Here is a 25,146-nt window from a genome sequence, read left to right as displayed (position 1 = left end):
AATCTCTCCTGGCTGTTTTTCTCAGTTTGGAGACAGTGGCTGTGGTCATCACATTATCCTGTCTTATTATTATTTCCCATGGCTGTGGCTAGTTTGCCAAGACAGTGAATTAATGTGGCTGCTTTGGCTGGGAAACAAAGGGGCTGTCTGAGCCAAGCCTGTCTGATGTGTGATTTGCTAAATGGTGTTTTTAGAGGCACAATGGATGTAGGGGTTCATGGCTGTATCATTGAACCATCTCTTTTGTTGTATTTGGAAATTATACTGAAATATAAGAGATAAAACACTGAACTGCTGTTGTGTTTATCTTTGTACTTTGTACAGTTGTGAACATTTATGTTGCATTTTTGTCTTTTGGTTGTTTTATTCTGAATAGATTTTTACTGAAAAGCTAGTGGTTACTAGTTTTTAAAAACTAATAATTTTGCATTTCTTTTGTTGTATTTGGGTTTTTTCAAACTTCGGAGCAAAGAAAAAAGTTGTAAACCCAATGGAAATACCCTATGGCTTGGGAGTCTTGAGAGTGAAACATAAAAGTAAAGCTGCAGGCTGTAAAACCAAAACAATGAGCTGAAAGAAGCTAAAATGCTCAATAGAACAGCAGAATTGGTTGATTATTCTCTGAGTTTTCTTCATATAAGTGGCATATTTCATATTAATATATGATATATTTATATATGTTAGTATTCCACTGACCCACCAACAGAACATCTGATTTTTTTTTTCCATTTTTAAGTATAAAATTACCTGCTGCATCCTCTTGGATAATCACAGCCTCATAAAACTATATATTGTATATTGACAATAACAGGGTTTCTCAGCAGTTTAGAGAACAGAAATGCTCGCCATCCAATCGCTGAAAGTACAGAAATCTCCAAAATGTCTTTGAACCAAATCACAGCATGGATTTTTAATGTTGTTCCAAAGGTATTGGCGTATTTATGGAATAGTCTTGAGGGTTTTTGACCATTTTTAGCCATTCTTGAAAAAATAAATAAATAAATAAATAAAAATATATATATATATATATATATATATATATATATATATATATATACACACACACACACACACACACACACACATATATATATATATATATATATATATATATATATACATATATACATATACATATATATATATATTTTTTTTTACTATTCTGCAACAAATGTGTGTAACTAAGTTCATCAGCCCAAAAATTGCTGCAACAATTTATGGGAGTTTATGGGTTATGGGTTTACGGGAGTATAGTTGAGCATGAGTATGGACTTCTGAAATAATATATTAATGTTCGACACCCTTATACACCTTAATAGGTTTTTTAATAGGTGGCAAGCTGCATCTCAAATCTTCAGATCCCCAGCTTTCAGATGATGTACAAAACTTCTATGTGCCATGTATTGTTGACCTGCTATCATCCCCTAGAAAATCCACTGCCCACAACCCTCAAATTTTCAATAAAAGGGGGATGATTAATAGCTAAAGTGCAAAACTCGCCCTATTGTATCTATCTGCTCCATCGTTCTGGTCTCTCCCTTCTTCATGACTGTCAAAGTATTGGGTAGACTGACATACTGTGTAGCCAATGAGAGAATAGCAGCTACTCGGTGAAGAACTGTAAGTGAGTGTACTTTCATGTATTGCTCATGACCGTTGAAAGTCGTTGTGTCTCAATTTGCGTTCCATTGTACTTACACTTGCTATTTTGAGTGTATGGAGTGTGTTCACATGGGTGGTATGCAGCGAAAGTGCAGTGTACTGAATACACTGAACTCAACAGGCTTACTGTGAGTGCATATGCGTGCAAATTGAGACAACACTGCCCTGTTTAAATGCATGCACTATGCACAGTGTACAACATGGAAGTACAGTAGCGTTCAAAATAATAGCAGTCCACCCCTTTCAACTAATTGCCCAATTGCACAGCCTTAAGAGCGTGCATATCACGAATGCTGGGTCTTGTTGGTTTTCTGAGAATCTACTGCACCTACTGGTACCTTGTTTGCCATCTAGCAATAAAAAATATACTAAAAACCTGGATTAATCTGGTTAGTCACATTGGACTGCTTTTATTTTGAACACTACTGTATGTACGGAGGTATTCAAATTGATAACACAGCAGTAGAGTTAACACACAGTTCCTTGTTAGCCTTAAAGTAAAAATACATATACAGCAACGTGACTGCCATCTACCCTATATCCCTCCACCCTCTGACCCATCATGTCATGTTAACTCTTATGTCGTTATATTCGTGCTTGTTCCCTCAGTTTCCTATCAATTATTCATCCATTTCAGCTCTCACACACTCGAACTGTACTGCTTTATCACACTCAACAGTCGCAGGTTAATGAAAGCTCTCTCAGTTTCACTAAAGATGATGAATCTGAACATCCTGACATTGTACTGACCCATAACTGTGTGTGCATTAGCAGGAAAAGCTGACACTGCTAGTTTAGAGGAGCTGTGGGCAGTGTTATATACTCTGCATGATTATTGTAGCATTACCGCTCTGCTCCTGAAGGTTTATTGATATAAACACAAATAATGGTGATCATCAAAAAGAGCTACTCCACTTGCATTTATGGTGCAACACACAAGTATTATTAAATCATTTTTGTTGCTCTGGGTTGGCAAAAATCCCACATACACATAGTGGAACAAAATCTTTAGTCCAGTAAAGTATTTTTCTCTGATTTATTGGCCTCGGCTCATGAGCAGTGTCTGCTGTTCCCCTGAGGTTTCAAGGCTTTTCTCTTTCATTTATCTCAGTAATGATTCTATATCTTGAGAAGCCACTTGGGCCCAGAAAGCTTTTGTCTTACTGCAGTGAACTGATGGACTGTCTTAAGAAAAAAGAAAGTGGTGAGAGCAGTTTAATCCAGCATTCAGAGGAATTCACAGTTTGCTTATATTTTTATTATAATATTTTATATTTAATGTGTTTCTTCTTTGCACCAAAACACCATAGCAAGTTCCTTGTATGTGAAAACCTCCTTAGAATTCTGATTGTGGTCCATTTGCTCTACGGAGAAGGTGATTGGCTGCAGCCTGTCGTCCCTCCAGGACTTGTACAACTCCTGGACCCTGAGCTGGGCAGGAAAGATTGTGGAAGACCCCTCTCACCCTGGATACAAACTCTTTCAATCCATAGACTGTATAAAACGTGGACATAGTCTTAATAAGCTTAGGAGACCAAAACCATTTTTGTAACAGGTTGTACACATGTTTATTCCTGCTGTAATGTTGGACATCGTACTATGGGGGGTTTCTAAGGGGTTTGTCTCATTTTTGGAGCCAGCCTTTATCATCCCCGAAGGTTGCCACTTGTTTGAATCACTCCCCCTCCATCAAAACCTCATGCTACAAAGACTGTTTATTCCAATCTGTAGCCGGGGTCCCCCTGACACATACTCTTATGAATATACTTGATGGCTACAAAGGTTTACATGGTACAGTGGTAGAAGAAGTATATAGATCCCTTACTTTAGTAAAAGTACAAAAGTATCAGCATCAAAATGTACTTAAAGTATCAAAAGTTAAAGTACTCGTTATGCAGAATGGCCCCACTCAGATTGTTATATGTATTCTAAATATATTATTGTATTATTGTTTTTGATGCATTTATGTGAGCAGCATTTTACTGCGGTCCAGGTAGGGCTCATTTCAACTACTTAAATATAATTTTTATGTGGTTTGATTTATAAACATGTATAATCATCTTAAATTTATCTAATTTTTCATGTTAAATCTCGACCTGAAAAGTAGATAAAGATGGCAGCTAAATGTAGTGAATTTAAAAGTAGAATATTTGCCCCTTAAATGTAGTGAAGTAATATGACGTTACCTATATAGAAATACTCTAGAAAAGTATGTCAGTACAGTACTTGAGTAAATATACTTAGTTACATTCCCCCACTGACATGATAACATGACACCAAAATATTGAAGATAAAGGTAATCACAGAATTTAAAAAAAAGTTTTTTCACTTTAAATGTTACAATCATTAAAGACTAACCAATAAATGTTTTCTATCTAGGGTACTTTTGTGCAGGTTGCTGGCATGTAAACCTGTTAAATTCAATAAAGAGCAGCAGAGAGCCGCTAACATGAGCCTAGCTTCCTTAGCTTAAAGCGACTTCCTCTCAATGGTGAAATGCTACACAATGGATTTGCTGTTATTTTTTAACATAACCTGTGACTCCACAAATTAATTTAGTTGTTGTTATTGATGCAGTTGGAAGTGGAAGTAATATTGAGTTACTAGTGAAGGTAGTTAAACCAGTTAGCCAATGAGGTTAGCGGAGCAATTTAACCCTCCCTTACAATAGTTTACTTGTGTTAATGATTTAAAAAGCTCAGATACTGACCATATATAATGTGTGTATCTATATGCAGTCTGTGGTTATTTCTGTGGTGTGGATGCACATCTTTCAGTGTGTGCCTCTTCACAGCTCCTCACGTCTATGTTTAGGTGATGGTGGGTGTGAGAAGTCGTGCAGTGGTGTATTTTCTCTCCAGCTGGTGGCTTCTCTCCCCCCAAATGTCTCCTGTCATGAGAGTAAAGCACTGAGTGGGAAAGCATGTTGCTGATCTGTTTCCTGTACAGCCGACAAGTGTCTAAAGGGCTTGTCACACTTGTGTCACACCAAGTGCTCTCTCACACACACACACACACACACACACACACACACACACACACACACACAACTAATCACCTGGGCAAGACTGATAAGCACAGTGCTGACCCAGCTGGTTTCACATCACAGCCACAGTCACAGGGCTAATCAAAAATCAAAGTCAAAATCATACAATCAGTCAGCTCAATGTGCTAAAATGTTCAATGTAGACCCTCTAGCCTGGATGTGCAAGCGAGTCCGAGTGTCCACTCAAAGATGAACTGATTATTTTTTTGGTGGTCAAAGGTCACTGTGCCCACCCTTGTGAATGCTGTATCCCAGAAACACCTTGAGGGAGTTTCTTCAAATTTGGCCCAAATGACCACATAGACTGAAAATAAAATGCTTAGATTGTGAAGGTCAAAGTCACTGTGAAGTAAATATATAGATTTGTAGCTAAAACTCAAGAATTCATACACCTATTTTGACAAAATTTTAGACAAATGTCTAACAGGGTAAAATGTTGAAGCTATGGCATTTTACATTCAAAGCTCAACTTCACTGTGACATATTTTTTTTTTTTAAGATTATCTTTTGGGCATTTTCCATGCTTTATTGAAAGTGATAGATAGAAAGGGGGAGACAGAGGGGAGGAAATGTGGCAAAGGGACCTCAGGCCTGATTCGTACCCAGGTCTGCCGCATATACCATTCAGCCTTAATGGTACACGCTCTACCAGTGTGAGCCACCGGGACGCCCCCACTGTGACATCTTAATATTCTGGAAAAAAAACACTTTTCCGCCCATTATTCATTACTCGCCATAACTCGGGATCAGAAGGGAAGGGAATCTTTGGTCGGTTGCTGAAGTGATGTGACATTAATCTTAAAACTGTGGTGACTGTAAAGATCTTCTGACCGAACAGATTAAACATGTCTATAAGGCCTCCTCGTTTTAGACTTTGTAGTGTCTTTGCAGTAACAGCTATATTTGATTAGATGTAAACTGCAATTTGACTGGCTCGTGGAGGCATACAATCGAACATATTTTACATCACTGGGTAAATTAATGCTCGTTAATGATGTATTAGACTCTGGAGATGACCTTTATTTTTGTTGCCAAACTAGTGGTGGGGTTATAGTGACTGTGCTGAGTGACTGCCGTAATTTCTTATTTTAATTATTTATTGAATAAAATGAGAGAAAGATGAAATGAAACCAATCATGGAAATGTGTAAAAAGGTTAAATTAAAGGGGGGAAAGTGCAGCTGAGTAACCAAAATAATTGTAATTGTAGAAACAAAATGTTCTTTTTAAAAGTGTCAAATCACAGACCCTCGTTATAGCCCACACGGATATAAGTATGACTTTGGTCCGTTTGTGAAGTTGTACCATTTAATCCTTTGTCATGCATTCATGAAGGTGACAGATGCTTCTCATTGTTTCTCACAACTCTTAATTGGCTTTGGTTGAATGTTTATCTTGTCTGTCATCTATTCCCCAAGAAAACTGATGCACACTGTTAGTTTTCTTATGTTCCTCAGCTCACCTCATGCCACACTCCCACTGGGAGACAGTGCATTATGTGTGCTAACTTCTCCTTTTTCCTTTTTTTTGTTCACTTTCCTCTCCAGCAAGTGGTGTCAGCAGTCCGAGCAGGTGTGAACCCTTCAGGAAATGTATCCAATCAGACGAGCCTCTGGGATATCAGTTCCTCTTTTTTCTTTGCTGGGACTGTTATCACCACCATCGGTAAGAGAGGCACTTTCTCACTCTTTACTTCACACTAGTTGCATGCAATACTTTGAAAATGCATTCAAAATGTCACAGCATTTTAGGATGTGAATAATTTTTTGCTTTATAAGCACAGTCCATTTATTACAAAGTTGTCAGAGCCACAATGCTATTTTGATGACCATTTTAGCATGAAATTGCACTTGCAAATGAAAATGTACATTTTCTAACACAAAACCACCTTCATGTCCTTTTCTACATTGTGCCAGGATTGCTCTTGGACTACTAGTCCCCAAAATTGAAAACATTTAGACACGCTTGTGTGAATTCAAATTTTGCAGTTTCACAAAAACTCTAGTCAGCAACAAAACATTAAAAAAGTCTGATGGAGATTGCAGATCTGTCTCTCTCTCTCATACCTAACAAAGAAAAGTGCTTTAAATCTGTCCTGCAAGGGAGTCTGTAAGGCTTGTTTTTAGCCTTGCTGAATGCATGAAAGAAATTAATTTTACTATATGATTATATTTAAAATTGCACACCAACCGGCCAGTTAAGAGGTGCAAGGAGTGGGCAGTAAATGGCGGTATAAAACCGTTTATAAAATAGGTTTCTCAAAAAACGTGAATCACCACAACCACAAGAGAGCACAAATAATTAGGCTGATGGGTCCAGAAGTGTAGGAGATTTGCTGTGGACAGACAGACACGTGCACACACACACAACGGAATGCTTGGTAGAAAAAGTTAGGCCTATAAGCTACAAAATAACTCAAACAGAAGGTAAACCAGGGTCCAAGTGCTCAATGCAACTGGAACCCAAAGGCTGAGGCAGCCAGGAGACCAAAAACAGGCCTCAATCACAAATTTTGTAGTTTTGTACAAAGTTGAACTATTGTTCTTTGCAATCCCATATAAAGTCTGTCTGCAAGTTCATTTGTGTATAATGTAGTAACTGAAATACTGTAGCCTAAAGGGCTTACACTAATCTGACACTCATCATATTTTTAAGGGCCTGTGCTCATTTGCTCTTAGTTACTGTATTTTTAATCTGGGAGCCTTCAACTGTATCAGCCTGTAACACATTCACTGTCACCTCCAGCTGTAAGAGTTTACTAATCAGGAAAATAGAACCACACACACACACACACACACACACACACACACACACACACACTCACACACACACACACACACACACAGAGCTCATCTGGCTCTCCTAAACTGACAAATCAGTGCATCTGCTGAGATCCATTTCCCATCATAAAACCTCCTGTGAGATCTCATTCTGCTACACCTTGAGTTAGAATAAATTGATTTAGCCTGTTTTTAAGATTAATTGCCATCATGCATAGGCACAGGGTGATCTTGATGAAGATTTTGGCTAAAAAATTGCACCTGCTTACCCAAACCCAGTCCCTTCTCCACATTTTTCTGCACTGCACCAAGTTTATGCTCTTATCTCTGCTCACCAAAGTTGCAAAAATTGGCTTCAATTCAGCCACAGTACACACACACGTCTTATCTGGCTTGTCCAAGCAGACCTTCACATATCAGTGTGTGTGTGTGTGTGTGTGTGTGTGTGTGTGTGTGTGTGTGTGTGTATGTGTGTGTGCGTGTGTTTGGTGGGCTGTTAGGCTTCATTTCACGTTTCAAAGCTCGTTCCTCAGTCAGAAAATGTTACAAGTGCTGCAATAACTTGATTCTACCCTCTGGTTTGAAAATATGTGCTTTTGGATGAGTTTGAAAGGTAACTGTCTGTACAGTAAAAGCTTTACTGTGGGTGCCTTATATTGAGTATGTTGACACTATTTTTACCTCAGGTGCTGCATGGATCTAGTCAAGATTTACTGTTGTTTGACTTGCAGATGTATCAGTGTTTGCTCATGATATGAGCCACAGTGGTTCCATTGCCGTGGCAGAGAAAAAAGGAGATCTCTGGGACTTTGATTTCGTTTTGAGAGCATTCATTTGGTGTCTTTCTTTGGAAACTCAAACACCTAGAAAAAGCTAATGTAAATAGCAGAGCTCTTGAGTTTCCATAGCTTTGATTTTACTGCAGAAACACCCAGGTGGTGTTGTGTGTGTGTCTCACTTTCGAAGCTTATTAGTGTAAATAGCGGATAATTGTTGTGCTGTATGTTGGCAATCATCATTATTTTGCCTGATTGGTACAAAACGTTCTCGTCTTCTGGTTTTACCTCAGCTGGAGTTGGATTGAGCAGGAATTCATATCCACATATTGATTTGTTTGCACAGAAATCTTTAATTGGATGGCAGTATTGAAGCAAAGCCTGTTCCCCGCTACTAGTTTTCTTTATACTTTATCGAGGAAATGAACTGCCTCCCTCTGGGAGTAAAGAAAGTATAGGGATTGATCTCACAGTATTTCTGCATCATAGGATTCCTTAGTGTAGTCACTGAAAACTGAAAACATTTTTTTATTCATACATCACCATAAAAAAGTGTCCTTTTCTTTACTTTACAATAGGGCTGCACCCAATATTTCAGCGCCAATACCAACATTCAAAATCTGAATGAAGATTTGTCTATTTATTCTGTTCAAACTCAGTATTCTTGCACAGTTGCAGATAATTATCAGGCTAAACTAATATTTTAAGTATTGCACTGTTAGATTTGTGTGGCAGCTGCTAAGGAATGTTTTTTGACTCGTGTGATTTAAACATTTCCAATCATTTGTGAAATTTGAAACATGCTTTTATCTAATGAAATATTCTGCTTCAGTCCATATTTGTTGGTATTTGGCCGTTTAAAAGCAACATTTTTACTGTGGTGTTTGCCCTCCTGCTTGCTGACACAAGGGAAGGCATGTGTATTAATGGGATGGTCTAGCAGCAAACTGATGGGGGGTTAGGAAAGAAAGTTGCTTTGATTAAAAAAAAGACATTTAATAAGATGAAACACACTCAAACTGAAGATTTTGTTGTAATATTTTTTTTTTTTTGGGGGGGGGGGTCGTTAAATATGAGCTTCATTTGAAAACCTCAAAAGAAGCTTCAAATGTATAAAAAGATGATTGACTCTGACTAGGCAATGTGAATATGAGTATAGTGATAACAAGGACACAGTGTTTGCCCGATGTGCTGACTTTAATAAAACCCACCATAACACTTTTTTGGAACTAAATGATTCACAAAACAACAACATTGTCTTTGACAGAAGCTAATGAAGTCCCTCAGTTCAATGTCGTGCTGCTGTTTTCCTCCTCGCATCACTTAATGAATTTAGATGGAAGTCATTAAGCTTTTATTGTCCATCGAAATCGCATTCATTCCTTCGGGAGACAGACTCCGACACACTCCTGCACGTAATTATTATATAACTGAGACAGTAGTGTCAGGAATGGAGCCCATGCCGACAAATGGCTTTGTCCAGTTCGAGTCTTTAGCTCATTATAAAGTGGATATATTCGGTTTAATGCATTATTCATGCAAGTGAAGTAACTGAATGATTTATATGTATTATAACCTTCGATTTAGGATGGTAAGAATGAGCAGAATGTGTTTTAAAGTTGGCAAAAGTCATTTTGCATTTCACACAAGCTATATATATATTTTCTTTTTTGTACATAGATTTTTTTACCATTACAAAGAAAATTGAAAAAGTGCTGTTACATTCTCAGCAATAAAAAAATAAAAACAACGATACAATAAAGTGATAATAACAATAATGATATTATTAACAATAACAATACAGCCATTATCTATGTAACAAAAGTCAACACAAACACACAAATAAAATTTGAAAAAACTTGCAAGGCCTATGACTGTCACTCCAATTTCAACTAAATCAGGTCAAAAGCCTTTTAAAAAAAAACATTACGTATAAATCCAAATGTGTACTCAATTTATAAACATTTCATAACACCTTCTCAGTGCTGAAAATGTTTTCTATCCTATGAAAGAACAGCCAGTTTTCCCTGAACGCCATCATTTTCATCAAGAGCCTGACACTCACTCTTTGAGCTTGTGAAGCGAAGCTTGCTCTTCACCTCGGCTATTGTGACAGCGCTCAAAGATGAAGCTGAGAAAACAAACAACAATGAATCTGTATAATTCAGTGTAGCGTCACATTGGGAGAGCTGCTGCGTCTCGATTGTTCTGCAGGGGCACCCAAAGGTGTTTGAGCCAATCTGGCTTCCTGTCTCTTATCGAACTAATCAGGAAATTAGTGAGACTTGATTGACAATTTCTCTCACACTTAGTATCGCTCCACTCCAGTGTGAGACTGCAGAGTCATTAGAAGGCTCCCCGCAGCTCGTATCCTGAGACTGATGAGTGCATTAATAGAGGGAAGTGGACAGGGTTCATTATGCAGAAACATTATGAAACTTTAAATGATGAAGGTCGTGTTGTTTGAATGTGTGGAGTCAGCGTTAAATAAAGCAAAGGTTGTGGAGGTTGTTTTTTTTTACCATGATCCTGACTTCTAGAAGTCCCATCTGCTTTTCTGGCTGATGAGTTTGGAGAGGAGATGAAAGGCAGTGAGCCAGTGACGGACGGACATTAGGGTGTGTTTCTGTGTGTGTACTGTATGTCTTTTCATTTTTGGTGTTCAGTTTTCACTCACATCAGACTTGCTTGAAGGCTGAGGGTGTGAATTAACTGTAGTCTGAGTCAGTGCTTTAGCTCGACTTCTATCTCTCACAGCTGACATTTCTTGAAGCTCGTCTGCAGTGATGTTCCAGTACAGTCGAGGCTTTTTGGAAAGTTTTCTTGTCTTGCCACTTTAGTTCAAATGCATATTACTTCTACTGCCAGTAATATGTTGTACACTGAATCTACAGAGTGTGTAACAAAGAGGAATTTGACCTCACTTCCCAGGACTCACCATAGAAGAGATCTACAGGGCCTCAACAGATGCGCTGGATATAGCAGGCGAACACTATTAACACTATTATGTGTCAACTTTAGTTCAGTGCAGTGCTTTGTCCTTAAAGATTTTTTGAATTGGGTGCGGCTGTGGCTCAGTTGGTAGAGTTGGTTGGCCCCCAACCGAAGGGTTGGTGGTTCGATCCCTGACTGCAGCCTACATGTCAAAGTATCCTTGAGCAAGATACTGAACCCCAAATTGCTCCCGATGCTGCGATGTAGTGTAAATCGCTTTGAGTGGTCGAAAAGCGCTATATAAGTGCAGGTCCATTTACCATTTATGGTAATGTGACTTCGGTTAAGAAATCACGCAGCAGAGATTCAGGTTTATGTGGCTTTAATCGAAGAAAGTGTGGTTCCGAAACACAATATAACAGTACAATATACATTATCGACAGTGCTTTAAGTGGAAAAAAATAAGTGCCGGTACTCCCCTTATTCAACTGTTGCCAGGTAAATTAGGCAGTGAGCGTTGGTACCAGCAGGTCATCAAGTGATTTATTCAAATACTAGAACATGATGCTGATTTTTAAAAAGAAAATTGTTTTATTGAACTTTCCAGACAAATTATGTTTGTTCACTTGCATGTGGCCTAAGGGGGGGCAGTCCTCAAGTAGCTTACAGGCTGATGCACAAGGGACCTAACTGGCACCTACCATGCCCTGTGGACACACACATCAAAAACGGACATGAATTAAAAATGGAGACCAGATTGGAGAAGCTATGCAAAGTAAATCAATTAAATGACAAGGTCCTGATATTGTTTATATCATAAGAAAACAGTATACAATGACTGTCTATTATTTTACCTAAATATATATTTCATTACAGTGTAACTTAAATGGGAAAATGCACATATTTAGGGGAACCAACAACATTGATATTGATGAATAAGATCTTCATTTAGTTACATAAATGCAAACACATTCTGGAAAGGAGGTTGACAAACAAGGCAACTGGTACTGAACATACCCTGTGGACACACACATCAAAGACAGATATGGATTTTATATTGTACAGATGTGTCAAAAGAAGTGGACTGTCGGTATAAGACAATTGTGATTATATTTCAACTTACTTCACTTTCTTCAAAATTAACTTCTGTCCGACCTCCCGTGTTATTCTCAGTCCGGGTTTTTTTCTGGCCCTTCCGGCACGTCCTGGTGCACAGCGTACTATGAGCTCATGAGAAGTCCCGGTACACCGTAAAAAGTCCCAGTAAGCAAGAGGCTAAAATCGAGAAGTGCTGGTACTCTGTACCAGAGAGTACCGGCCCACTTAAAGCACTGATTATCGAATAAGAACATACATGAAGCAAAGGTTGCATGCAAGGCATATGAATGAAAACACACATTAAACTAATGTGACATGTAGGGCAGACAACTAAAAAATGCGTTCCAATTAAGTAAGTAACTCCTTTACATCATAACCCAGATTATTAACAAGGAGAAATATAAATCACACAAACAATGCCAAATGTGGAGCACATGTCTAGCCTAGCTAGTACATGCTAGCTTACATTGCTAATGTAGCACATTCACTTTAGCTAATTTGCTGTTACTGAAACTCCAGTAGATACAGATAAACAGTAAACTGTAGCACTCAAATTAAGTAGGTAAACAGAAATACTCACATTCGTCAATTACACACACTTCCCCAAACAGGAGAGACCCACACAGCTTCACACCTTCTCAGCAGACTGAATAATCAGGCTCCACAGTCGGGACACGTCTGCATCTCTTAAAGGGCCGGTAACAGCACACACTCAATACTTAACACCTCTGAACTAGGGCTTTCCTACACTGACTTTTAGCACTTTATTTCAAGGAACTAGCATAAGTTCCCCACAGAAACAATGCATCTACAAAGTCTTGCTCTCTGTTGTTTCCCTTAGACTGCATTAAAGAAGTAGATGTAGCCACATTAGGTGCGTTTTCACTATAGTCGAATACCCGGAATGAGCCGTGTCTCCCTTGCCGAAACGCCCCTAATTTGAATTTGAGCCGCCCCTAGTGGCTGTTTGACTGGCTGTTTTTTGGCCCTGTCGAAGAGCAGGGACATTTTTCTCCCCTGAAAAAAGCCTGGTTGCTGTTTGGACAGAACGATAAGCGGGATGTGACGTTAGACTTGACGCCACTACAACATGCACCATTTTTAAAGGCTGGCGAAGCAGCGAGTAGTCAGAACAATAATTTGTTCATAATCATCACCGCCATGTACATGAACACAGCGACAAGAAACACAGCAAGCTCTGCTCCTTCCATCTCGGCGTCTCCTTCGTTATTGTTTACGTTTGATGCGTCTCCTGTGTTAAATCCAAAACGTAGGTGTCGTAACGGATGAAACTGCCACTGGAAAACCATATGTCACCTCCACTCCGGAGTCTCCCAAATCCTTCTGGGGACAAATGCCAAATGAGCAGTCAATTGAGAGGGTGTGGCCTGAGGCTTTCCCACCGACCACGTTTTACCCTAACGGAAATGCGCCTCATGACATCACCCATTGGTTTGTGGGCTATCCTTCAAAACCTTGAGTTTGGCATTTTGGCTCTCACCATCTTGGTTATTTGGAGCCAGAAGTGACCATTTTTGAACGAGACAGTAGTTATAAGCTAATGCTAGCTAGCTAGCTTGGTTAGCAAAGTGCATCTAATTCATGATATCTGTGATATTAGCCTGTTATATTAGATTGTAGCCCCGCCCCTAAAGCATTCTCTGCTTTTTCATCTGTTTTACTGTAAATGGGACAATCATTAACTAAATGAACATCATGCTGCATTGAAGAAGTCTTGAAACTAGCAATCGAGACTATAAACTCATTAGGAACATGTTTACTGGTGCAATAAATAAAGTGAGGAGTAGGGTCATTTTCTCAGACTTCTATACATTTAGTGGAGTCGACCCCTGTTGCCTGCCATTAGAAAGAATGGAGGTTTAAGATACTTGCCAATTGACCTCACTTTTTAGGCTATGTGCACTTCTTTTACTTGGTCAATGGTTGCTTCCAAGGGAAATGTCCAAAATAAAAGTGTAGAAGACAACATAATATGTACTGTAATATTTATTTTTAAAATAATAAAATTGTCATAATGTAAATACACAACCAAAACACATTAATTTGATGCATTGTTATTAATGCAACAACAAAAATACGTACACATCAACCCACATGCCTCCAATTCTAAAATAAAGAATAAAATTTAAAAAATGTAAACGTGAATTTGATGTGAATGCTCTTTGTCTGTGCAAGTAAAAAATATGCTCTATAAAAGCAAACATGACAGAAACAGATTTATGCATAGGAGTGAATAAAAGCTGCTGCTTTTAAATGTAAAAGTCTCACTTCATTCACACTTGTTTAACCAAAGTCACAAATAGCAATTATACAGACGTGCACCCTCTAAGGAAAAGTCCAATGTGAACAGAGCAAAGATCAAAAGCATTAAGAATTTTAATAGAAAACACATATTCGACACCATTTCATAGTAGCAACTCTCACAGGGGTTAACAATTCTGTAATGGTAACAATACTGATGCCCTGCCTTGTTGTAGCTACTTTATTGTGACATTTAGAACTAAATGCTGCCTGCTGAGCTGATCACCTGTCTGTGTCTCCTCTCTGTCAGGATTTGGGAATATCTCTCCTCACACAGAAGGTGGGCGGATCTTCTGCATAATTTACGCTCTGCTTGGGATTCCCCTGTTTGGATTCTTATTGGCTGGTGTAGGGGACCAGTTGGGGACCATATTTGGGAAGGGCATCGCCAGAGTAGAGAAGATGATTGTGGTGAGCTCCTTCAAACATACTGTCTCTAAATCATTTGCACCTCCCTGTATGTTTACCTGTGTGTAATGAACCATTTAACTGTCAACTAGGTAATGCAAAGGGAGCTGGGAAATTATGTTGCCTGATCTGTTCCTATAAATAGAGTTCAAGATGCAATGTAAAACGGCCCGAAACAAAACTGCTGAAGACAAAAGTGAAGTAATTATGGGGGGGTTCTTCAGACTTCAGCAGTCAGTGCTAAACAGCATGGAAAAAGTGGTTGCAATTTTTAGGTTGCCATGTCAACAGACTCCTGGAAACCAATATAAAGGCAGCCAGATTGTTCCACTACTAAAATCCAGAAATTTAGCAAAGAAGAAAGCTGTTTTTTTTGCCTTTTGTTGCTGAACTCACTGCACATTTCTCATTTTCTTAGTAGTGGCACCCAGATCGATCACTTTGAAATAATGATGGTAAACTCATTTACCACACTGTAAGTCACACATCAACATCTGCCCAAGCACATACAGTGTTCACATGTGAAAACACACGTTACTGCCAGTGCAGTATGAAGGCACCATTAGTCATGCTGGCTGCAGAGAATATAAATGGACTCTGCTAGACAGTCTGGTTGATGGTTAGTCATTAAGTTTCTCCAGGAAACTCGGATGTTCACCCTGAAAAACAAAAGAAATAAACAGCTGCTGAGTGCATGAACCAATAAAGATAATTATATTTTGAAGATCTAAAAAAAGATTAAGTGCAGCGGTTTATTTTATTTTCTCACAGTTTGTTTTTTACTTGTCCTTGTAGCAGAACCACAAGTGCTTTTTATAAGCTTCATAATTTAACAAATGGGCTGTGCAGCTCGTGGTTGACTGGAAGGATAACAATGAATTGTAATAAATAAAAATCTATAGTAGACTTAATCAAAGATGGATTCAACAAAAAGTGTTGCACAAAAATAAAAGCAGTCAAAAAATTCTCCAGATGAAGAAGTATCGCATCGTTTTTGCTTGCAAAAACACATATGTCTGTTTTGATTTATTCCCCTTGAGCATTTTTTGTGCAGTCCAGTAAATATGAACCAAACTGCTGATGCATTTAAAAAGATATCTCAAAATGTATTTTTTTTATTGTCTGCTTTAGGAAAAATCTATCAGAATGATGTTGGTTTATTAATTTTAAGAATGCATTGTCATAAATGAAATAAATAATACACAGTGTGGTGACTGAAGATAAACTATAAGATCCTAAGTACAAGTAAGGAAAAGATGTGTTTTTCTATTAAAGGTTTTCCAATGCAGATCCTTAAAACGATGGGGAGGATGTAGCAGTGTATGAGGGGGCGTATGGCATAATTGCATCATAAAGTTGAAGGCTTTTGTCCTAAACTGAGCAACAGTTACAGTAATGTAAGAGTCAACGGCACACAGAGAAGGCAGAAAGGAGACAAAAATAGAAAGTATTCTGTTACTGGGAAGAAAACAGCACAGATGCTTGCAGTAACACATCGTTTTCTTTACATGAGTGTGAACAGTTAATTAGGTGATGAGTAGCTGTCACTCTGTGTGTCACATGACTGTGATTGGAGACATGTGTTGTATGTTAAACAACCTGCTAATATCATGACCCACTGGGAGGACTGCAGAGCGAAATTAGCTTTTCCTGGTGATGATTTGAAACAGTTCAGACTGTTGGCGGGGGTTGTTGATATCCCAATCAGCTGTCTTTATGTTCCTGATGATGGAGTGTCCAATTAATTAGAGCCGCGGATTTTTTAGTTTTACTTAATCATTGACTTTTTTAATATTTAACAACCACATTTTTTCCCGAACGTAAACCAAGCGCTGTGAGTGCATAAACTTTTGTTTCCTATGAGTGTACATTCTTTTGCATTAGATAATAGTAGATATTTTTTAAAAATAAATTAAATGTGTCGTCAGTGAACACTTCAGAATCAACATTGTGTGGCTTGCCATTAATGTTAATTAACACTGCTTCCTAATTATTAATCCTAATTATTGTGAGTATTTTGTACGTGTTTATTACTAAACTTATTATTTGTAAGTAGAGCAAAAAGGATATGTGCAATATCTTAGATATCTTGCTTCTTTTTTTTTTTTTAGGTCATAGCAAATTAATCATGTTTCATTTATATATATATTGATAATATTCCATTCTTTTCATAGTATTTTATTTTGTTTATAATATGTATTTTATGTAAATGTGCAATATCCACTCATGCAATTTCAGTTAATTTATATAAAAAAATATTTTCTGTGATCTATCTTTTTTCATGTTAACATGCAATATCCATTAAATAGATTCCTCAGCTATTTTACAGGTCACAGTAAATCTTTTTTTTTAATGTAGAATCTTTTTCTCTATTTTTATTTTTGACGTGACTATATGCACCATCAGGATTACTACTTAGTTTTGTTTCACTCCTTGCAATGACAATATATCTATTTTATTCTATTTTTTGTAACGTAAGTTATAGGAAAGAGTGTTAGGACATAGCATTGAGGATATGGGGCTGAAAAACATCCTATAATGCTCTGACAAAAGTCAGATAAAATGACTTTATAAAAGTCCACTATAACAGTCTCTGATTTATAGTATGAAAGCACAAACTGTGGCAAACACCACATACTTGGTAGCAACAGGTTAATTATGAATTTGATTCATCGCCGGTTCTGTGGCGTCCCTCCCTGGGGAGGAGCGGAGAAGTTGGCAGCTGGCTCCAAACAATGGAAACAAATGAACCGTAGCAGCTGCTGAGGTAGCTGCTGTACAGTGAAGAAACCACACCGTCTTTACAGGTCTCTTTGGAATATATTAATGCTTTGTCTTCAGTTAGTTTGGTCTTAAAGGGCTCATAGGTCTCTTCAAACCGCATGCTACTGTACTATACTTTGCTTTGTGCAGCGAGGACATCACAGACTCAGTCATCTGAGGTCTGCCTGCTCTTTATGCCTCCCCTCAGAGGCACTGTGCTTTGGGCTTACATAACTGGAAGGGAAAAGGGCACGATACACAGGGAACCAGCTGAAAGCAGTCACCTCAAGTGGAAAGGAAGCAGAGAAAACAGCAGCATGTAGATCATACTCTAATCTTCTGTAACGGTGATGCAAAAGAGGGAGTGCGGGGCTCCTGTCAAATCTAAATTCTCATAGTTACAGCTGATAGCAGAGGCTGTAACTGCAGTGAATCCATTACTATAGCTGCTACTATGAGATGAGATGAGATGTCGTCAATATAACAGTGAGGCATGTCAAGCCACCTCACGTAACTGCAGCTCGGGTGGGCGGGCCATCTGACAGAGAAAATTATGTCACATGACAGATTGACGTTTGTTAGAAAACAGCAAATGTATTCCTAGAAGGAGGTCGAGGGAAGTGAGTCATTGCAATGTGAAATGAGCAAAAAGATAAAAGCCTCTGAGATATAATGCATGTCCATTTCCTTCAGAGATGCATTCATGGCCTCTGCCCCTCTGAGTGTGGAAATCATGTTAACATTGCTTTTATTTTCCACCAGAAGTGGAAAGTCAGCCAGACAAAGATCCGCGTCATCTCGACGCTGATCTTCATCCTGTTCGGGTGCCTCATCTTCGTGGCTCTGCCGGTCATCATCTTCAAACACATCGAGGGCTGGAGCACGCTAGAGTCCATCTACTTTGTCGTCATCACCCTCACCACGATTGGCTTTGGAGACTTTGTTGCCGGTGAAAAAGGTCACTTGATTTTCTCTTTCAGTTACAGGCCATCTTTCATTTTTTATGTTTGAGGTCCAGTTGTGAATCAGTGTATATATATATATATAGTTGAGTTATTACTCAGCCAGTCTGACTCAACAAATGTGTACCCTAGCGATAAGCCTCCCCTTGGCCTGCTGTTACATTCTTTGCTTCACATAAGGACACATGTATTCTGACAGTTTTTTTAATCCTTCCAATATGTTTAGTGCTCCCATCTGTTGAATCAGAAGTCGAGAGACTCCAAAAAACAGATTCCTTTTTTCCCTTTTTTCTAGCACATTTAAATCTACTTGTCTTAACAACAATCATAATGATGTCAGGTAAAAATGTTTTATTGAATACTATAAATCACAGACATAAATGAGCATTTATTAATGATAACGTCATGAGCCAGGACTAGAAAAACTGTTGAAACTGAGTGTTCAGAACAGTCCTTTACATACTCTTATATAAGTTTATCAAATCTTATATTTAATATAAACATCCGACACTGTAAACATTATATATTTAACAGAAAATAAGAAAAAGCAGGATAGGTCCCTAGATTCACTAATAATACATCTTGTTGACTGAAAGGATGTGTCTGTGAGAAAGAAAAAGCAAGAAATTCAAGAAGAGACAGAAAGTTTGAATCTTTAAGTGCGTGCGTGTGTTTAAGCAGGTGCTATTAGTTTGATTTGACCCACTTGACAAACACTAAAAGGAGAGGCAGATGGGAAAAAAAAAAAAAAAAATCACACTTAGCAGCTAGATTAAACTTCCCTGAGCAGGCCTAATGATTATAGATTAGATTAAGTGTAATGAGTGGGGTTGGCGCAGGTGGCTGGTAACGGCTGGTTGTCTAACTGCACAGGAAGCTCTGCTGCATCATACCTGATGACTTACTGAAGGCTTATCCAAAGATACAGCACATGGTGGGAGCCAGTGTCTTTTAGATGTACTGAAGGTAGTGTCTGCATGTGATATCATTAAGATAAGGCCTTAAGTGATGTATTAGACATGTCAAAACTTGGTCAACTTTTATCCTGATAAATAACTTTCATCCCTCATCAGGTCTTTCTCTAAGTAATGGTTTAATGTTGTGGAAACCAATTCAGTCCTTATTCTCTCAGAATGAACTTCAGACTGAGCTGGGATTGCTTTCAAACAACTCGTACCAGAATTTGATTAAAATTTAGAGTCTGGGCCCCATTTGGCTGCACACAGCTCTCACTTCTGTTCTGACAAGCAAACTTGGAGTTGGCTGAGCCATAATGGCGTTGGCGAGGACATCCGGCTTCTGCAACAACACCATCCCAACCCATGGTGTTGGGAGGCCATGTTTGCAGAATCCAGGTCCTTATCAGTGGTGTGCACTGCTTTTCCCGGTAGTGCCCATTGCAGAGCAGCTGCAATTAGCTTGCCAGTTGGACATGCATACAGAGGGTGGGAAGGAGGGCCAACCGTTTAATAAAGGCGGTAGTCACAAGCCCGAACATGCTTACATTGCTGGACAAATCAATGAACAGAGAAGCTTGAGTTAAAACACAAGCAGAGGAAGTGTGACTTCATTCTCTGCTCAGGATGCCATCGCTAAATCTTTACAGAATATAAGTTTGTTTACCACTATATTAACACAAACCCCCAGTGTATTTCAATCTCAATGAATGAAATAGAAATGTCAGGAGGATGAGGTATGGGACACAGTTAGAGACTTGGGCTATCTTAAAGTTATCCCAGAGAGATAACCACAAAATGTATGGGGAAGGGGGCAATACTGTATCTTAATGAGGCAAAATGAAAAAAGGAATAAGAAGCTCCTAAAAAGGCTTCGACAAGGAGAAACAAAACCACCGCTGTTGAGCAGCTGACTTGAGAATGAACTCATAAAATAGCCCTTATAAACAAAAACACAAAAATGGCTGTTAAGGAAGCCTTTAAAACACAAAGAGCTGGGTTTGATAACTACCCAGGGCAAAGAACCAGCACAATAGAAGACACGAGCAAACACTAGGAATAAACCTATACGCATGAAAGGGGAAGAGGAGTTGCTCTCACTGCCTCTGAAGGTGAGACAATAAGTCAGCACAGAGCAGTTGAAACAACTGCATATAAGGCCACGTTCAGACTGCAGGCGAATCTGATTCAAATCAGATTCCTACTCAAATCCGATTTTTAGGGCCGACTGTCCACACTGTTTTTAGCAAGTGTCCAAATCGGATATATGGCTCTGTTCAGACTGGGCCACATTATCGACTGATCTGACAGGTTGCTGTAGTAACGGCGTCAGAGCGTCTGGCGTCGTCACGGCGGCGACAAGAACAACAACAACAGTCATGAGGGAGGCAGGTCACCTCAGTATATTGGCCTTATCACTGTCCAGTAGAGGTGCAGAACATCTCAGACGCACCAGGGGAGAAACCGGGCGGATGGACGCCCCCGTCGGGCCACATGAGTCGGGTGCGGCTGCCGGTGGCTGCTCGCGATACGTGTGCCGCTTAGAGTGACGTCACGGACAGTCAAACCGATCTGAGTGTTTGGAGCGGTTCAGACTGAGACGCATCTGTCCAAATGCGATCTGAAACTACCTCCCGAAGGTGGTTTCGATCCGGTTTGCAAAAATCGGATTTCATGTGATTTGTGACTGTTCAGACTTCAAAAGAGCCATCCAGTTCCAATCTGGATGGGCTAAAAATCGGATTTTGGCTGGCAGTCTGAACGCGGCATAAAGGCCTCACACTCCTGGTCCACATCAGGGCAATCAGTGACACATACACCTGACACTGCACTGAGCTGATCACAGATCATACTCAATGAGTGGCAAGTGTTATTACCCATCGCAGGACAAGAAACTAATCAAACAAATCCAGTTTAGGGTATTTAAAACTATATTTTCCAGTGTTGCTCTGTGAACAACCATGAATCATTATCATAGTGCGGAGATCACACAGATGGGCTCATAGGAAAAGAGAACCTGAAGTCTCTGAATTTTTAATGTGACATTTTATTCCTACTTATTAGTCTCAATTTCTCTTCCTCTTAATATTCTCTATATTACTACAAAATGGACCTAATCAGGGCTGAGTCAAACACCCAGGGCCAATTAAAAGCAACACCTCAGCAGAAAGACATGGCTGCCCTTTAGAATGGAAAGACCCAGGCTCATTAAATGAAACAAGTAGATCCATTTAACTGAACTTAACTGACAGGCTGACTTAGACTGAAATCAATCCTGCTTGTTGTTTTTTCTCTCAGTTGATATGGTTCGATAAGTAACATATGTAACTCAGGGTTGTGTAACAGACTTGTTGTTGTTGTTGTTTTAAGGTGGATCAGAGAATCCAGACTTTCTGGACTACTACAAGCCTGTGGTGTGGTTCTGGATCCTGGTGGGTCTGGCCTACTTTGCTGCTGTTCTCAGTATGATTGGAGACTGGTTCCGAGTCATCTCCAAGAAAACTAAAGAGGAGGTACGTGCTGATGTTGCTGTGGGTTATGTCACCACAGAGGTGATGCAAGTGGGGGATAAGAAGCCTCTCTGGTAAAGGAGGGGAAACTAATTTTCCCTAAGAGGTTTTTCACTGAAAGGTGGAAAAGATGTTGGCAGACAAGGGTCATTAGATTTATGTTAAGTTACTGGAGCTTTTTATTCCATATATCAGGATCCAGCCAATATATTTTAGTACAAAATCATTGTTACCAAATAGTCTGTCAAGCAGAGTCTTTTTCCTCGTCAGCACATGGTTAGCGGTATCCAGCTCACAACAGAAAACTGCTACAGGATTAAAATATGTCTCTAAAAAGCAAGTTCTGTCAGCCCTTTGAGTCACAGAATTTGCCACTGGTGCTGAAGAAGATGATACTTTTAATGCTGCCCCAACTGCAATAATGCTAAAGATGAACTAGAAAAAAACCTTCCTTCAAAGCATAGCCTAGTAGCATGTCTTTTTTACATTACTGCCGCTCAAATGTAGGGATTCAGTATGCTTGAAACGAAATGTATGACCAACTCCACACTCTGTCTCTAAGCACAGATGGATAGGGGCCACAAGGGCAAAAAATATGCTGTTTGGTCTGTTTTTATGACAGCTTCTCTCAGGTTGGGCTAAAATGGGGCTGGTATTGTGTAGCATGAACCTTTCATTAAGTAGAGTGAGGCCTTTAACAGAGCATGGCTGCCTAAAAAACAGTTTGCATTATATACAGTATTTGTACTGGGGGAAAAAATGTGTTATGGAACTGTGGAAGTCCCTTAAACCTTAATTATTTCTTATGGCCAGCAGGGGGTGACTCCACTAGTTGCAGAGAGAAGTCTGGTTGTATAGAGGTCTATGAGAAAGTAACCCTACTTCTCACTCGATCTATTACCTCACTAAATATTTTCCTAATGAGTTTATGGTATCAACCACTAGTTTGAACCTTTCTTCAATATAGCATGATGTTCATTTTATACATTATGGTTCCATTTACAGTAAAATAGCCAATAAAGCTGGGTATGTTTTAGGTGTAGAGTGTGTTAAATTCATTAAAGTTAATTGTAACATTTTGGTCCCTTAAAAATGTTCTTTTAGTGTTCAGTTGTACTAATACACAATAAAAAAGAGTTGGCTTTTCATTTTGAATTATGGATGAAGCTAGCGCTGGTGTTAGCCTCTTGTCCAAATATGGTCACTTCTGGTTCCAAAAACCAAGATCAGTCAAAATGCCAAACTTGAGGCTTCAAATCAGTAGACCATGAACCAATCAATGACCACATGGAGACTATGTCCACTTCTTTTATACCCTCTATAAGTGTAAAACTCCATCTCCATTCAACCACTTAGCTGCTGCTGCTTCTTGATGAACCTCCTCACCAACCTCACTAGCCACTAATATAATATTTTGAGTGGAGGGACATTCGCAGTAAGTCCACAGGTGTGATCACATCCCTCTTCCCTCACACTGACAGAGTAATACCTCACTGCATTTTCCAGTTCACTCTTCAAGCCATAAATCTGAAGTGATGAATCTCTATCCTGCCTGCGCCCTGTGGAGAAAATGCCATCTCGTGCTAGAGTCAGATTAAATATCTGGTGGGTTTCCAGTGGTGGCTGCTGAATAATAAGATAGCTTGCTGTTCTGGCAGGTTCATTATTTACATGTAAAAAGGATGAAGAGTAAAAAGGAGGGGCAATTTCTATTGCAATCTGCAGTGCAGTGGGTAGGCTGTGAGCTCTTGCTGAGAGGGAAGGTTTTTGCGGGAGGCTGGGGGTTTTGAAGGTGGGGGTTGAGAACGGTCAGGCAGAGAAAGAGAGAAGAAGGAGGACAAAGCACGTACTCCACTGTTTGTGTTCTAGTGTGTGTACACACATACAGACACACCACATATATTTTAGCTTAGGAGCTCAAAAGTCCGCGTTATAGAAGCACACCTCAGAGCTTCATAGATAATTTAACAGCCTGGAGAAACAGGCCTAACGTATGATGAAGGTGGGATGAATGATGTGTTTGTTTCTCTCCCATTCATTGCCTCTCAAGCTCTCACCATGGCAATTTAATGAGGCTCCTGCAGTCAAGTTAAGAATAAAATTCAATAGTGAAGTGATGGGTGGGTAAACAAACCTACTTCTAAACTCACCTCAAATTCACAAATGATCCAGCATCCTTTTTCTAAGCTAACCAAATTTGCTTTATTCTAATTTATAAGGTGAACATCATGCTGGATTGAATAAGACTTAAAGCACACACGTTTGACCATAAACTCATTAGAATAATGACTGATTAGAATAAACTCATTAAAATGTTTACTGAGGTAATAAATCAAATGAGAAGGCTCATTTTCTCATAGACTTTCATACACTCTTTTTGCAACCAGTGGAGTCGCCCCCTGCTGGCCATTAGAAAGAATGCAGGTTTGATGCAGGTAGCAAATAACTATACCTCATCAAATCTGCCCCTCCCCCCCATTTTTAAAAAAAATATTTCACTTTACTTTTTAAATTCCCCCATCTGGAGTTACACTCTGGCAACATTTACTGCAAATTATAGATGAAGGTTAAAAAAGTAATTTTCATGGGATTGCTAATTGGAGAGCAGCCAAGACATGTGAAGGCAGGAGCTGTTAAAAGTAGTCTGAACACATTAATGCACATGGCATTTATGTTCCCAAGAGTTAACCCCATTAATTATTGGTCAGCTGTTCACATTTAGGTGGTCATTTCTATTAACCTCTTCAGTCTGAGACCATTTAAATGTAGACAAGGGGCTTTTGTGCATGATAGGTTTTTAATTGACCATTTAAAAGACATAAAAAAGGGATTTCCAATTCCTAATGTTTCAACCACAATATCAGGACTTAATCACTTCAATGTTAGAGTGTGGACACAAAAACTTCACACTGTTTCATTAGTTTTGTTGT

The 25,146-nt window shown here is 39.1% G+C and overlaps 1 protein-coding gene across 1 annotated transcript in view; it reads left to right on the top strand.

Annotated features, from left to right (window-relative positions):
- Positions 1–25,146, top strand: part of LOC131991192 (potassium channel subfamily K member 2-like) — a 37,819-nt gene that overhangs the window by 7,370 nt on the left and 5,303 nt on the right. The window contains exons 3-6 of the mRNA XM_059356525.1: positions 6,255–6,372; positions 14,868–15,028; positions 18,551–18,746; positions 22,077–22,219. Coding sequence (XP_059212508.1) covers positions 6,255–6,372; positions 14,868–15,028; positions 18,551–18,746; positions 22,077–22,219 — 618 coding nt within the window. The remainder of the gene's footprint in view (positions 1–6,254; positions 6,373–14,867; positions 15,029–18,550; positions 18,747–22,076; positions 22,220–25,146) is intronic.

This window comes from Centropristis striata, chromosome 18 (assembly GCF_030273125.1).
Source record: "Centropristis striata isolate RG_2023a ecotype Rhode Island chromosome 18, C.striata_1.0, whole genome shotgun sequence".
Taxonomy (NCBI): domain Eukaryota; kingdom Metazoa; phylum Chordata; class Actinopteri; order Perciformes; family Serranidae; genus Centropristis; species Centropristis striata.
Note: the sequence above shows the minus strand (reverse complement) of the source record. Positions and strands in the feature narration are given on the sequence as shown.